This window comes from Macrosteles quadrilineatus, unplaced genomic scaffold (genome assembly GCF_028750875.1).
Source record: "Macrosteles quadrilineatus isolate MER2022 unplaced genomic scaffold, UCM_ALF_1.0 Scaffold_2__2_contigs__length_208266976, whole genome shotgun sequence".
NCBI lineage: Eukaryota > Metazoa > Arthropoda > Insecta > Hemiptera > Cicadellidae > Macrosteles > Macrosteles quadrilineatus.
The window spans coordinates 69,225,923-69,242,060 of NW_026542595.1; the positions used below are offsets into that span (position 1 = coordinate 69,225,923).

Genomic DNA, 16,138 nt, shown 5'->3' on the forward strand with positions numbered 1-16,138 from the left:
AACTTAATTAAACCTATGTTGCCTATTGGGTCTGATAATGATTGGAGTGTGCAATCGAAATCGACTATCTTTTACATATATGTACTCACCATCGTGTACCGTGTGCGTAAACAGTATAAGTGTAAATATATTGTTACTAGTGTTATTTTATGTATATTTGTACTTTCAGGTAATTTAATAACATGTAAGATGCTGATCAAGAAGTTATTTACCTACTTACAATCCAGCCTACAAGAAATGGTTCAAATTTAGATTATGATGCTAACTAAGTAATTTGTATTTATAAAATACAGCATAAACATTGTTTCAAGGCGAAACTGTTATGTTTTTATTCTTTTGAACACCATTTTATTAAATTGATGCGTTATTACATTATTTTCGTTATATTATATTATATTTTTAGCCGTGATATAATAACAACAGTTATCAAAATTTTATGTTCAATTCGTGAACAACGTTTCTTTTTAAAACTCTTAAAAAATGGCACACCAGCTTGTCTCCATAGTTCCACTTTGCTCACTGTTGCAAAAATAACTATTTATTGTTTCACGAATAAAATTACATACCATATTTTTCTACCCTATTGAATCCAACAGCCATTAAAAAGAGTTTGGGACTCCATACAAGTTTCATATTTAAGATTTATCAAAGCAGGAGAAGAGTCGTTAGTCATAACTGACTCATTGATGCCTAAACTCATTCATATTCAGACATTGGTGTATTTCAATGGAAGTACGTGTGGATTACATCCAAGGCTGACTAAGACTCAGTACTTGTGGTTTTGCCTTGAAGCAGAGACGTCCAAAGTTCCTTGGAAACATTTATAAGCAAAGGGACTTCACTTGGCAAACACGTTTGACAAACTCGAAACTTGGCTACAGAGTTAAGTTTAACTTGCTAACTCTGATACCTTCTTAGATGCGGGTTTGGGTCTATAACGATACCAAGTTATACAACTAGTTTACAGTTTATTATAAATATTACAGTGGCAATTAATTGTACTTGTTCATAATTTGATGCACAACATTAAGTAATTTATTCTACAAAGATCACATAAATGCATCGCCTACGTCAATGAACCCCTTAAATAATTGCAATTTGTCGTACTAATTACTTTTGGAAAACTTCCCTTTTAAAATTAAGTACTGTATGCATAAAACTGCTCGTCTGCATTAAACTCACGGACACTGTAGTAGCATTAGATACTAGTAATTTTCTAAGGGGGTTTTTAAGTTATATACTTCAATAGTCAATGGTTACAGGGTTTTAAAAAAATTCTGCTAATTTGACAAAGCCTTAAAGAGCAGAATTCCCTCATGATGTTTTTAAAAGGTAGTCGGTCGAATGCTTTGGTACCTGAAGATTGAGGCTTTTTCCCTGAGAATGTTGTCAAGATTTACTCATAAAGGTTTATTACCTTTGAATATTGATACGATATTCAAAGGTATAAATAAATAAATATTTTATTGTCTTGACAATATAAATTGTATCGACAGTACAATTAGGTTTAGTATTAAATAAAACTCTTTAAATTTTGATGCATTTTTCATCGAAGTCTTCGATAGAGTAGATTGGATTTTCAGTAAGGATTTGTTTAGATTTTTTGGAAATAATTATATTTATATGTTAACTGTATAACAAAACCTAATTGAAGTAGCCATACCCATAGAATATTTTAGCGCCTCATGTGTAGTATACAACATGTAAGATTGATTTACACAGTTACTACCAATCTATAAAATTCACCAATTGTTCATTGGTTGCAGTAAAGGATAAAAGAGATAATCTGTACTACCACAAGGTTAAACAATTACAATACATTTTAGAATTGCAACAAATTGGTAGATCTTTTAATTGAAGATTATCATTTTTCACACAGGAAACATAAAGAGCTATACAGTAAAACATTTTTTATGTTCATTAGTTAAAGACTCGTATATTACCTTTTTCAAAGATGTCATAGTGAAGGCGGCGGGGCTGGCGAGCGGCGCTGTCACCGGCGGCTCCAGCCTGCAACAGGGAACACTACAGGTTAGGTTAGGTTGAGTTACACTAGGTTAGCCAGGTTGGGACCCTACAGGTTGGTTTGGGATTTAAGTGAGATTAGGCTGGATTAGGTTAGGTATCGGTTGGTTGGGGCTTAAGTGAGATTAGGCTGGGTTGGGTTAGGTAACGGTTGGTTGGGGCTTAAGTGAGATTAGGCTAGGTTAGGTTAGGTAACGGTTGGTTGGGGCTTAAGTGAGATTATGCTGGGTTGGGTTAGGTAACGGTTGGTTGGGGCTTAAGTGAGATTAGGCTGGGTTGGGTTAGGTAACGGTTGGTTGGGGCTTAAGTTAGATTAGGCTAGGTTAGGTTAGGTAACGGTTGGTTGGGGCTTAAGTGAGATTAGGCTGGGTTGGGTTAGGTAACGGTTGGTTGGGGCTTAAGTGAGATTAGGCTGGGTTGGGTTAGGTAACGGTTGGTTGGGGCTTAAGTGAGATTAGGCTAGGTTAGGTTAGGTAACGGTTGGTTGGGGCTTAAGTGAGATTAGGCTGGGTTGGGTTAGGTAACAGTTGGTTGGGGCTTAAGTGAGATTAGGCTGGGTTGGGTTAGGTAACGGTTGGTTGGGGCTTAAGTGAGATTAGGCTGGGTTGGGTTAGGTAACGGTTGGTTGGGGCTTAAGTGAGATTAGGCTAGGTTAGGTTAGGTAACGGTTGGTTGGGGCTTAAGTGAGATTAGGCTGGGTTGGGTTAGGTAACGGTTGGTTGGGGCTTAAGTGAGATTAGGCTGGGTTGGGTTAGGTAACGGTTGGTTGGGGCTTAAGTGAGATTAGGCTAGGTTAGGTTAGGTAACGGTTGGTTGGGGCTTAAGTGAGATTAGGCTGGGTTGGGTTAGGTAACAGTTGGTTGGGGCTTAAGTGAGATTAGGCTGGGTTGGGTTAGGTAACGGTTGGTTGGGGCTTAAGTGAGATTAGGCTGGGTTGGGTTAGGTAACGGTTGGTTGGGGCTTAAGTGAGATTAGGCTGGGTTGGGTTAGGTAACGGTTGGTTGGGGCTTAAGTGAGATTAGGCTAGGTTAGGTTAGGTAACGGTTGGTTGGGGCTTAAGTGAGATTAGGCTGGGTTGGGTTAGGTAACGGTTGGTTGGGGCTTAAGTGAGATTAGGCTAGGTTAGGTTAGGTAACGGTTGGTTGGGGCTTAAGTGAGATTAGGCTGGGTTGGGTTAGGTAACGGTTGGTTGGGGCTTAAGTGAGATTAGGCTGGGTTAGGTTAGGTAACGGTTGGTTGGGGCTTAAGTGAGATTAGGCTGGGTTAGGTTAGGTAACGGTTGGTTGGGGCTTAAGTGAGATTAGGCTGGGTTAGGGGAGGTTCGACTGGAATTGGAAAGATAAGAATTTCTTAGGATGTGTTTGTGTTAGGCTTGAATTTAACCTTAGCCATAGTCTAAGAAAATAATCATGTAAAAGTCTAACAACACACAACACTGAGTGACGATAAAAACGTACAGCTACCTCTGTATCCAATAGTCAATGCTATAACCCTAGATTAAAGGAGTACTGTAGATTAAAGAGTGTCTACTTCTGCTTAGATGTAGAGAATTCAATATGTATACGACAGTCTTATCTAAAGTAAATGATTTTAATGGATACACATTCTAAAAGTATGCTCAGTTAAGATGATGGAAGGTGTATTATTTATTTTAATGTATTAACTGTATAGACTGTAGTATTTTATAACACAATACACGCTTATTCCATAGGATTAAAAAATTCCTATACTAACCTTAATTTAGAACAGTAGTAGTAAACAGACAAGAGAAACCAATGTGAATTCATTAAAGCATAAAAATAAATAAATGAATAAAATAAAAGTCTTGTTTTACCAAAAGAATAATAAAATGCAATGAATAGTCCACATAACAAACGTTCTTTTGAGTAGAGTAAAGTTATATTCATGGAGGGCAGTCGAGTATTATCGCTCTCCTAAATAAACAGATTCAAATACGGTCCGGTCTGGGCCATAACCAATAGAATGTTATTGCTCTCATATTTGGTATTGTACTGTGTTTGGTCTCCTCCTTTGTTGACACTAAAATACTGTACTTAGGTTTCTAAATGTGTCTGTAGCCCTTTAATCGTAGAGATAGAATTATTTCTTATATGGGAAAAAATATGAAAAGCATATATAAAAATTATAATTGTTACAAATAAAAAAACCCATCTAATATGAGCTTTGTAGTTTAACTTGGTTTCCCTGTCAATATTTACTATTCTCCACGTCATCAATTACACATAATTATTCACGTTTAGACTTATCATTATAATGAGTTACCCAAATAATATTACAGGATAGGGTTTTGTACGGTCAAGTGTGGGGCATTTTGATATTTACTTATTATTTCTTGTAATTTCACTAACTTTCGAATTATACCAACCAAACAAAACTATCTTCATAGGACTGCTTATGCTCTGGCATCCCTGTCAAATTCGTACTGACATAAACACAAACAACCCTAAGAGAAAACAATTTAAATTACATTAGTCAAATAAATTGGACATTAAACAGACATCAAAACAGTTTATTTACAAACATGGTAAAATGTATTCTTGCAACAAACCAAATCCATGCTTCTACAAACAATTAATTTACATCATGTATTACTTCTAGACAAATAAGTATCACAAAAACGACTCTGCAAACTGTGTGTCCTGATTCATGTTTCGATTTCAGGACTGATTTGTAATAAAAGGAGCGCGCTCAACTCGAATTGTAGACCAGAAATCAATTTATTAAAAACGATCTATGCAAAGCATGGATACATTTTTTAAGAAACTAGCTTGTGATAAAACATGACTTTTGGCCTACTGACATAAAGTGTTCAAAGCATAAAACTGAGTATAATACATTTATCATAGTTGAAAGCAATAAAATAAAATAAATAGCCATAATTAAAATCAACTAAAATGCAACAAGACAATGGCTATGAAACCATTAGAGCATGCACAAAGAATAGTTGTCTGGAACATTGATATTTCATGCAGGCAAGGACCGACTAATGGTACAGATTCCTATGATGTCTTTATAAGTTGACTTTATCTTTTCAACCAGATAACCTGTAGAAATTTATGTCTGGTTTTCAAGTAATGTGCTGCACTTTTACTTGCTTTTTTTAACATAATTTATATAAAACCAAACTCATGATGAATGGTTTTAAAATATACTTGTGTCAAGGATGCCAACTTTTGAACACATCCACGCTATCCACATTCAAAGAAGACAATTGCATATTATCATATTTTTAAAATATTTACATTTAATTTTTTGTCGCATGTACTAAACGTACTGCATTGTAAAATACTGACACCTGTCCTCTAGTATTTTTAACAAAGGGTATAAAGTGATAGAATAAAAAACGTGCTATTTATCTATATCTATAAAAGAGGAACTATATATGTATGTACCTTTTGGGCTCAGAAACCGCTAGACAGATAGTAATGAAACTTTCAGGCATTATTAAGCATTATTCAAGGATGGTTTGTGTGAAGTTTAGAGCAGATCCGTCAAAAGGGTTCAGCCCCAGAGGGTTTTAAGGGGTCCAACGTCAGACTTTTGGAACTGCAACGTTTACAAATAAATGTAATTTAAAAGCATATGTTTACTTTCACCAACTGTTGGTTTGAATAATCACAACATTCTGTATTAGTCATGATTTGGAATAGTGCCACAATATTTCCACAGAATGCAGCACAGAAAACTATTTTACTCTTAGATAAGTCCAAAAATATATTAAACCCCAATCGCAGCACACCTGTGCACTCAACAACGTTTAAATTCTCCCCTACTGTATTAAATATGTATACATAAAAAGTAAAAATCTTTATTAAAGTAAAAAACTTATATATTCATACACGGAAAGTAAATAAAGATACGTCTTATAACACTTAAAACATATATTTACGCTTATACTGTTACTCACAAGACGGTAAATATACAAAAGATGGTAAGTGGTGATCGATTTCGATTGGACACTCCAATCATCATCAGACCCAATAGGCGAATGACAAGAATCTTGAATGGCGTCCCTACTTCGCCTATTGGGTCTGATGATGATTGGAGTGTCCAATCGAAATCGATCACCACTTACCATCTCACGACACCTTACTCCTGGGTCACTGGAATGTCCAGAGTGTTAGGCCTAAGCAAGCCCTTTTGACTCTATTTGCTGAAAATGAGAAGCTAGACATCTTGTGTTTGTGTGAACATTTTTTAACTCAAAATGAAACTGACTTTTATAGCAAAATATCTGACCTCAATGCTGCCAGTTTTTTCTGTAGGTCTGAAATTCGGCGCGGTGGGTCTGCAATTTACATCCGTAGCGACATCGATTTTAATGTCTTGAATGTAAATAGTTTCTGTAAAGAACTTGATTGCGAACTTGTTGCTGTTCTTTTACCTGCTCAAAACACCATCTGTGTATCCGTATATCGTTCCCTAGCGGAAGTTTTGAAAGTTTTTGTGAACTTTTTGAACAGTGCCTTGTCTTTCTGAACAGAAAATCGTCTGTTAAAATTGCTATAGCTAGAGATTTCAATGTAAACTTCGTTGGAGATGACCATAGAGCGAGGACTGTTGTAGAGCTCTTGAAATCATATGGCCTGTACATTACCTGCTTTGAGCCAACCAGAGGAAGATCCTGCCTCGACAACGTTGCTGTTAACTTCCAACCCTCCGACTGTGACACAAGGGTGGTGGAGCTGCATGGGGATGATCACGCAGCCTTGGTAACCTCTCTCAATGTGGCAAACTGCAGCCTGGTAAGCAATACTTCTTTATCCTGGCGTGTGAATTATACTTTTAGTTCTAGGCTAGTTGATGATGCTGATCTTGTGCGTTTCAGGGAGGCACTTGCCAGCACCCCTTGGGAGGAAATTTTAAATGATGCTGGAGTTAGCAATAAGTTGTATGTTTTCTTTAAAAAATTTCAGGAGATTTTTGATATGTTTTTCCCTGAAAAAATCAGACCTTACCGACCCCAGAAGACCAAAAAGGTTAAACGTTTAATTAGCCACAAGGAATGGTATACGGATGAGTTGGCTAGGATTAAGGCTGTGATGCTAGCTCTAAAGGAGTGTAGGAGTTTTGCCAACGGGTATCAGGTAGAAAGGGTCCCCATCCATGAATTCCACATACTGCGGAGTTTTGCCAACGGTTGCGGGTTGCGCGAGAGGGGGAGGAGGAGAGAGAGAGATTACTCGTGACCGTGAGGGTGGCTTCCGCTAGGGGTGGACAAACCAGGCAGGATGCTGACTGTGTTCAAAGTAATGGAGTTATGCACTTCTGACTGTGAAAGGATATGTATTGAATTTTTAACCTAACCTAATCTAACCTAACCTAACCTAACCTAACCTAACCTAACCTAACCTAACCTAACCTAACCTAACCTAACCCATTGCGACAAGCGCATAACTGCCAAGCGTAGACAACCCTGACAATCGCTCTCCTTCCCTCCGTCACACTCTTTCTCCCACCACCACCGTTGGCAAATCTCCGCACCAAGAGGTGGCCGAAGGCATCCCCCCCATCTACCTGACACCCGTTGGCAAAACTCCGGTTCCCCTCTTAAAGATAGATCTGCTGGCGGTGAAAATGACAGGTACCTTTTAAGGTATAGACAGGCCAAGGCTTATTATAAGGGACAAATTGAGATGGCGAAGAAGAAGGCTACTGAGTCACAAATCGAACACGCCCCAAATCGCTGTAAGGCTGCATGGGATGTCATCAACTCGCACAGGTCCTACACTAGACGGCCTGTTGAATTTGCAAGCCCTGATACCTTCAATGGATATTTCATTGATTCTGTAAGAGCTATCACTGAGGCCTTACCTGATGTAGATGTGGACCCCATCCAGCTTCTGGAATCTAGAGTGAATCCTCCACCTGATACTCTAACAGTTTTCCAACCTACAACTCCTCACAACCTTAGAAAGCTGGTTCTGTCTTTCAAGCCATCTAGGAGCCCTGATGTGTTTGGTATGTCTGCCTACATACTTCAAAAAACTATTGATGCCATCGCCATTCCACTTGCTGCTGCTGTCAACGACTGCCTTAGTTGTGGCGTCTTCCCGGACTTTCTGAAGACCTCGAAAACTGTCCCTATTTATAAGAAGGGTGACCACCAGAGGCTTAATAGCTATCGGCCCATCTCCATAACTCCTGTCTTCGGAAAGGTGGTAGAAGCCACCATAAAACCCCAGCTTGAAGCATTTTTTGAGGGACTTGACCTCTTCTCGAATATGCAGTTTGGCTTCCGCAAGGGCAGGTCAACCGTTGATGCTGTTGCAAAAGTTGCTGCAAGCGTGGAAAATGCATTTGAAAACCACCAAGCTCTCTCCCTGACTCTCTGTGATATCAGTAGAGCATTTGATTGTGTCTCCCACTCCATCTTGAAAAGGAAACTCCACTTCTATGGGATCAGGGATGCCGCTCTTGCCATCCTGAGTACTTACCTCGAACGGCGCTCGCAGGTCGCTGCAGTTGGTGGAGCTGTCTCCAGCACTTTGCCAGTTGATTTTAGTGTACCCCAGGGTTCAGTGCTTGGGCCTACCCTTTTTCTCATCATGATCAACGATCTCGACAACCTTGGCACTACCCTCATGTTTGCAGACGACACTTCTCTCCTGTCAGCTGGTACGAACATCGATCAAGTTTTGGCCATCTCCAGACAGCGTCTTGAAGATACAACTGCCTGGTTTCTGGCAAACCGCTTCCAACTAAACGAGGATAAGACGCAGCACATCATCTGCAGCCTCTCCAGAGATCAGCCCGGTGTTCAAGATCCAGTTAAATTGCTTGGATTTGTTCTTGATGGGAAGTTCAGCTGGATACATCACATTGACCAAACCACCAACAGACTCTCACGGATCTGTTTCCTCCTCTTCAAGCTGAAATTTTGTGTAACGGAGGCATATTTGGTGATGGTGTACCATGCCCTCTTTCACTGCCATGTCAGCTATGGTCTTCTTCTCTGGGGACACTCGCCAAAGGTTGTTGAAGTGCTTAGGCTCCAGAAGCGTGCATTAAGGATTGTTACTGGGAGTGAGTATCGTGCTCATTGCAAACCCCTCTTTGCACGACTTGGTGTGCTTACTGTAGTTGGCCACTACATACTTCTCTGTCTGGTGCACGTTAGGGCTAATATAACAACCTTCACCACTCGTGTTGACGTCCACCAGTATAACACCAGGCAGCGCCATCAGCTTGATGTACCAAGGGTGCGACTATCTAGGACCCAGGCTAGTTACAGTGTGTCAGCCATAAGTCTGTTCAATAAGCTGCCACGACATATCCAGTTGTTGGACTTGAGAACATTTGAGGCAGTGTTAACTACTTTCATCAAGAGCCGGGCTTATTACGATATTTCAGAGTATTTAGGGGATGATTTAAGAAGCCTGTAGCCTGCCGGAAGTATGTAAATAGTTGTAAATATTGTTTTTTTGTATTAGTAATCGTGTTTAAAGTGACGCTGTCAATCCCACATTGTGGGTAAAAGACGAAGAAGGAGGTATTAAGGTATTAAGGTATTTGTATATTTACCGTCTTGTGAGTAACAGTATAAGCGTAAATATATGTTTTAAATGTTATAAGACGTATCTTTATTTACTTTCCGTAAATTTAATAACACGTACAATGCTGATCAAGAAGTTATTTATATTCATACACCTAATAAATATATAAAGAAATAGATTGTAAAGAACAAATTACCATTTAAAATAATAGTTGTTAGCGCAGCAACACGCGCCGGGTAACTGCTAGTTATCTATAATAAACGGATCTTCCATTTACAATAGATTTCTACAAACAAGAAAAATATAAGACAATTTTGAGCAATACATTATTTCGATTGAGTGACCATGCCAAATTATATAAAAACAAAATAAGTTCAGTACATTATAGCACAGGTTAGAGTAGACACTTCTTGTGTACTCTTCAGTCAACATCAGTGAACTGGAATTAACCGGTCATAAACTACACTAAGTTATCAAAACTGACTAAAGACTTGATGGGATACAAAGTATCTTTGCACCGTGTCTAAAGCTCTAATTTAATAGCATAGACAAAAGAATTAAAATTTATTCTATTCGTCTATGATAATAGTGAAGTTCTAGACTTATTAATCTCATAGACATATCATCAATAAACAGTAATAATTATTATGAATAAGTTGTATTGGCCGACAGTTCAATGTATGACTAAAACTGACTCTTACATTTTTTTTTTAAATCTCCTTCTAACATCTCACACTCATGGTATTGTATTAAGTACCAGCTGGGTAAAGTTTCTACTTAGTAAAAAATCCGAGATTGATCAAATCAGTTAGTTGCACAAACATTTCTTAATGTGTTGAGTCTGGTTTGTCAGGTCTGAAATCTGTATGAATATTTTCCTATATGCCTTAAGAAAAGGGAATATATTTTTAAAGGAAATTATCACAATGCAACTACCCTAGTTTTGACCTCCATATCCATACAGACAAATCTGTATGGATATTTTCCTATATGCCTTTTGAAAAGGGGATATATTTTTAAACAAAATGATGTCAATGCAACTGCCCTAGTTTTACCCAACTTGCATTAAAATAGTTGGGGTAAATAATGTTGAGTTGTGTGGATGTTGACCTTATTTTTTGGTTTAAAGTACCATAAGTAACTTAGTTGTCTGCAAAGTTTCTATGCTTAGCTCAACACTTTGTAACAAATATTAAAAAGTCTACACGCCAGACCAATCGAGTTAGCAGTTTATCCAAACTTGTAATGAGCTACGTTGAAGACAATTAAAACTTCTTTAGAAGTAAAATAAGTTTAGTCGCAGTTTCGCGTTGCACGAGTTTACAAGTTCAACAAGTCGATTACACTGTTACAATACTTGGCTTCAACAACCGAGGGCTTCCTAGGTTTTGTCCAAAGAATAATGTCATATTTTAAACAAATTGCAGTAATAAGTTAATTAATGACAGGCATATCTAATAGTGCATTTGATAACTAGATCTTAAAATGTAACTTTTCGACAAATCTCCGAAGTTCAACGACCGAAGCGAATCCGACGTTTAGAAATTAACAAGGGTCGAAAACACTTTTAGCTCGTGCAACTATAATTTTCGTCGTACTGCAACATTTTTTTTCTAAACAAAGAAAAAATGAAAATGTCGCATAAATTTATCTGTAAATGGATTATCCTACAATAGCTTCCGTCTTTTTTACGTAGACAAATCGCTGTTACCGATGTATAAATCTATTTGGCCTGATTTGGTAGTTTGAAGAAAGTTATATACAAGCATTACATTCAACTCCACCAACGAAATAACAAATTCAACTTTATTACATGTTCATTTATTCTGTTACACAATGATAAAAACAAATGAATTTTAATTACGATATTATAGGTAGGTAGTGTATTGGAAATGCAAGATATATTTCACATTTTCTATCGTCTCAATATTGTGAGAACACTGAAGTGAACCTAATTGGGTCACTTGTATTGGATCTCGATTATATCTAAATTCAAACACTTAATTCCTGCATTCAATGAGTACATTTGGTTACAAGCGGTTATTTCAACGCTTTAAATATTGATACATATTGATTATTGACTCTATAATTTTTCCATTAATTACAGTTTATTAAAAATTGAGAAGTTAAACTTCGCCGACATATAAATTGTATTTCGGTTCTTCGGTATCATACCGACCACACCTAATAATTAGAACCTAACCTAATGGTGGTAGGTTAGGTGAGGTTAGGAAGATTTTGTTATTCAAACTAAATAAAATCTTATTGGGAAGTCAATTTATCGGTGTGGCGGGTATAGCAAAGTACCTGTATTTCTATCGACAACCCAGAACAGTATAATGTAAGCATTCAAAAAATTGCAGAATGAGATTCTGTACAACTATTTTATGAAATCCATACACATAGGTAGTCATTCAAAACAAAAACACATTACATAAAATTGACTAAACGTATACTTTTTTATTTATGAAAAGTTAAAATACGTTGATGCGAATTTTGTTAATAAAGTCACCACTGATTCCCACCGAGCCGCGACCGCGGAATTTGATTGGTTACGGCAACAATGGACCTGTCCGCTCGACCAATCACGGAGCGGCGCATCACCTTCATATTCGCTACACACTATACTGTGCGACAGTCTAGGAAATTGAACTCTGTTTTGCCAAGGCCGAAGTAAATGGCCAATAGCGTGGAATTGTTACGAATAATGAAGTGATTAGTAAAGTGTTCAGTGAGAACAATGGGCCGTTTAAACGATTCAATGGACGATTGCTGACAATTCCGATTGTTTATGTACTTTTGTTTCAATATAAGTAGAGGTATTTAAAAAAATACGATTTTGCAAGAATTGGTAGTTTAAATGTGTACTCGTACATATTCAGTGTTATCCATAAGTTATCCATCGATTTTGGATACTAACGCTGTACATTTAATTATCGACTTTCAAATGTTAGAACAAAAATGTGTGTGTAATATATACACGGATATGCAGTACCTATACAGCTTACCATTATATACGTACGGTATTGAATATTTCGTATAAAATTATGATACTTGAAATGTGTATATATAAAATATTATTATGATAAAATAACAGTAGAACGAGCGCAATAATCAGTTTGGACGAAACCATTGACTGGAATATCCGTATTTCACACTCAAGTACGTAATCAAGTAGAAAATAGAGTTTCTTTTTGTTACAGTTATAATAACTCTCATTATTAACACTTTGTGAACAAAGTGTATCCAAATATAATAATCTGACCTCATTATAATTTCGAAATAAAATACATAATTTAAAATAATACTTTTCGGCGATGCAGAATATTTCAGCGTTTCCTATACTTTTATAATTGATCAATACAAACCATACAACAAGTATCAGTAAGTAGGATTATAAAAGTATAGTATGTTTTGATACAACCAATGTTTATTTTATCTTAGAAACTAGCAGAGTACCCGTCCTTCGTACGGGGTTGGCATATAAGTATCAAATGCTTATAGCAGTTATGAGTGAGGAGATGGTTTAAGAAATTTCGGTTCTTTTTGAAGTTCGTTCGCTACGCTCACTCACCTTTAGGTTGGAGCTCGTTCGCTGCGCTCACTTTCCTTCAGGTTAGCTCGTTCGCTACGCTCACTTGCCTTCAGGTTATCTCGTTCGCTACGCTCACTCGCCTCCAGGTTGAAGTTCGTTCGCTACGCTCACTCACCTTTTGCTGTTGTCATAAATGTAAAAGAAATAATAGTGCTAGTGCTGCACCCTGTTGGTAATCCTTGTAACTTTTAATGCTATTGAACATCATAGAACATAACCAACTTGTTTAATTGAAACAGCTGTTAAGATTCATTAATTCCATTTCTCATAAGGTTAACATGGGAAACTCCAGAGCCACTGGGGCGGAGCCCCGAAGGATTTTTTGGGATAAAAATATGCCTATATGTTAATCGGGAATGTGAGCTATCATCATGCCAAATTTCAGCCCGATCCGACCAGTAGTTTTTGAGATTAGCTCATACAAACACACACACAGACACCACCTCTTCTTTATAATAGTATAGATAGATTACCCTAAATAAAATTGACTTTGGATACAACATCACAACAACTGCAGGTAGACAGCATAGTTCCAAGACAGCATTGAGCCTCAGCAACGACTATGACTGGTGAAGCTGAACGTAATATCTCCGTAGTGTAACGTTACAAAGAACATTCTAGCTCTAGGGTTATTAAACTGAGCTGCTATTGCAATACCCTTCCTCCTACCCTGCATTCCACGAATTGTAAACATTGGGGACATAGTTTAATGTTAGAATTAGAAATTCTGTGGCACAACTTATTAAAAAAGCATTTCTAACTGTTTTTGCGTGTATTTTAGTGTACAGTAGGTATATAAAGTAAATCGAAATCTGTTTAACATGTATCTTTATGAAGTTTCACACATTTTTATCTTTACTATGGCCTTTTTTTCTGCTTAGGGATGAAATAGATTTCATTTAATTAATTATTCTTAACATGATATAAGACACACTGACACATAATTAACTTACATATAGTGCAAGTGTAATATACAGGGGAACAACAATTGCTTTAATATAACATAGCTTGCAAGGTATTTCAACAAATTGCGCCCAAGCTTGAACCAAAGATACTTCCTGGGTTATTTATCCTTGTGGATCAGATTAATTCAAGCAATTTTTCAATGGTAAATTTATATTCTATATAAAGAACGATGAATACAAAACATTACGTATTGAATTAACATAAATCAAAACATTTTTTTATGTATACAAAACATTTCTTGTTTGTATAATAACTTGTAAATTAGTACGATGTATAAGTAAATAAATCTTGTTCATCGGTATTATAAAAAAGAGTAAAGTGCATATTATAAAATTTCAACTGAAAATAAGGGAGCAGCATTTATTCAACACCAGCAGGCTCAAACAATATTTGGCCATTAAACATAATTCATATCAGGCTTTAGATTTATCTACAATAAGATTAAAAGTAAACTAAACTGGTTGTATCCAAAGTCAACAGTTAAGTTTCTTAACTTAGCTAAGGGTTTTTAAAGTGCTTTACAAAGTTATGGGCACAAATTGAATAATCTATAAAAAATATATTTCAAAATACAAAAATTCCAAGTAAATGTATATTAAAATTTCAAGAAAAGTTATACGTTATTACTTATTGCCTACAACATTTTGTTCAATTAAAAGTAAGAGGGCAACAGTAGATACATTTTGTACAACGTTTGAACAATTTAATTGCAATTATTTTGAATTGAAGTAAACACATCGGAGGTTTCAGAAACCCTTCGACTGTATCCGTCAAATAAAGGCTGAAGTATTGAATCTTAAATAAGGCAATCGTCAGAAGGAAGTTATAAAATGTATTTGACGGAAGATTTTAATATTCCATCTCCTCTGAAGAGACGGTCTATGAAACGTCAGAGCTGCTCCGAGCTCCGAGAGCCAGTTGTAATAACCAGACTTTGACGCCACCTCCACCTCGAGTCAGAAAAATATTCCCTCAGGATTTTGATAACGTGATTGGGTTTCTTCAATAACGAGTTTGGGCGCATAATTTAATACAACATTAATTTCTTTATAAAATTATATATCTTTATTCAATTTAATTTATTTGATAAAAACAGAATACACTATTCTAAGTACGGGAAATAGATTATAGCATAACACAAAAATAATTGAAGGCAAGAAAGAATAAATTCATTTTACGACACATAATTTTAGAGTGTGGTTGGAAAACCATAAAGGTTGTATGATACATAATGATGCAGATAAAAATATTTACCACAAACCCCATTCATTGTATGTATGATTTAGTTTCATGGGTGTCTCTTCGGATTTAATCAATCGGTTGTGTGACAGAAAAAATTTAAACTTTTCAAATGTAAATTAAGCAAAATGTTGGAGTTTATAGAGAACAAACCATGGGAATGTTATGTATTCAACTCTCAAAATTCAAAAGTTGTATTATGCTTTATACAATGGGAAATTATGTTACTTAATAAAAACTAACTAGGCACAGAATATTCGTATTTGGATAAGCTTATACATAATTTATGCATACAGGCTAAAGTGGGTCGAATAGATATAATCATGGTCTTTGTCATCATTGTTGCACTTGACACGACTTAGAGCCCTCACAACTGCCAAGTGCCACGTACATTACAACGGACACTGATTGTTATTGTACCAGACAACCGCTCTAACCACTGCAACGCCCTTATGGCTTATGGCTCAGTTATACATTTAAAACAATATTTTAATGTAGACCATAATTGCATTATGTAATTATAGACTGTTTGGCAACCTGGATAACTGTCATTGACGTCTACAAACGCAGTATTCCTTAATTTCACAAATGAATGATCGTACTACCAGTTCAGATGGGAACGCAGCCTTGGGTAGTCTTTAATATGTACAATATGTTTGTATTTCAACATGATAACATGATAAACTATAATATAATAATGACGATAAAACTATAAATGTAATTGTGCCCTTTACTTCCCATTGTATCCTTTTGGATACAATATTATTCCTAATTTTTTTACCTAATGGTAGGTAAA

General features: G+C 36.4%; 1 protein-coding gene across 9 annotated transcripts in view; it reads right to left on the minus strand.

Annotated features, from left to right (window-relative positions):
• LOC128987765 (uncharacterized) overlaps positions 1-16,138 on the minus strand; it is a 178,766-nt gene that overhangs the window by 100,886 nt on the left and 61,742 nt on the right. For all 9 annotated transcript variants that reach the window (XR_008490279.1, XM_054408782.1, XM_054408781.1 and 6 more), the window contains one exon: positions 1,944-2,010. Coding sequence is in view for 8 of the 9 variants with exons in the window: in XM_054408779.1 (XP_054264754.1) it covers positions 1,944-2,010 (67 nt within the window). In the remaining variant the exon portion in view is untranslated. The remainder of the gene's footprint in view (positions 1-1,943; positions 2,011-16,138) is intronic.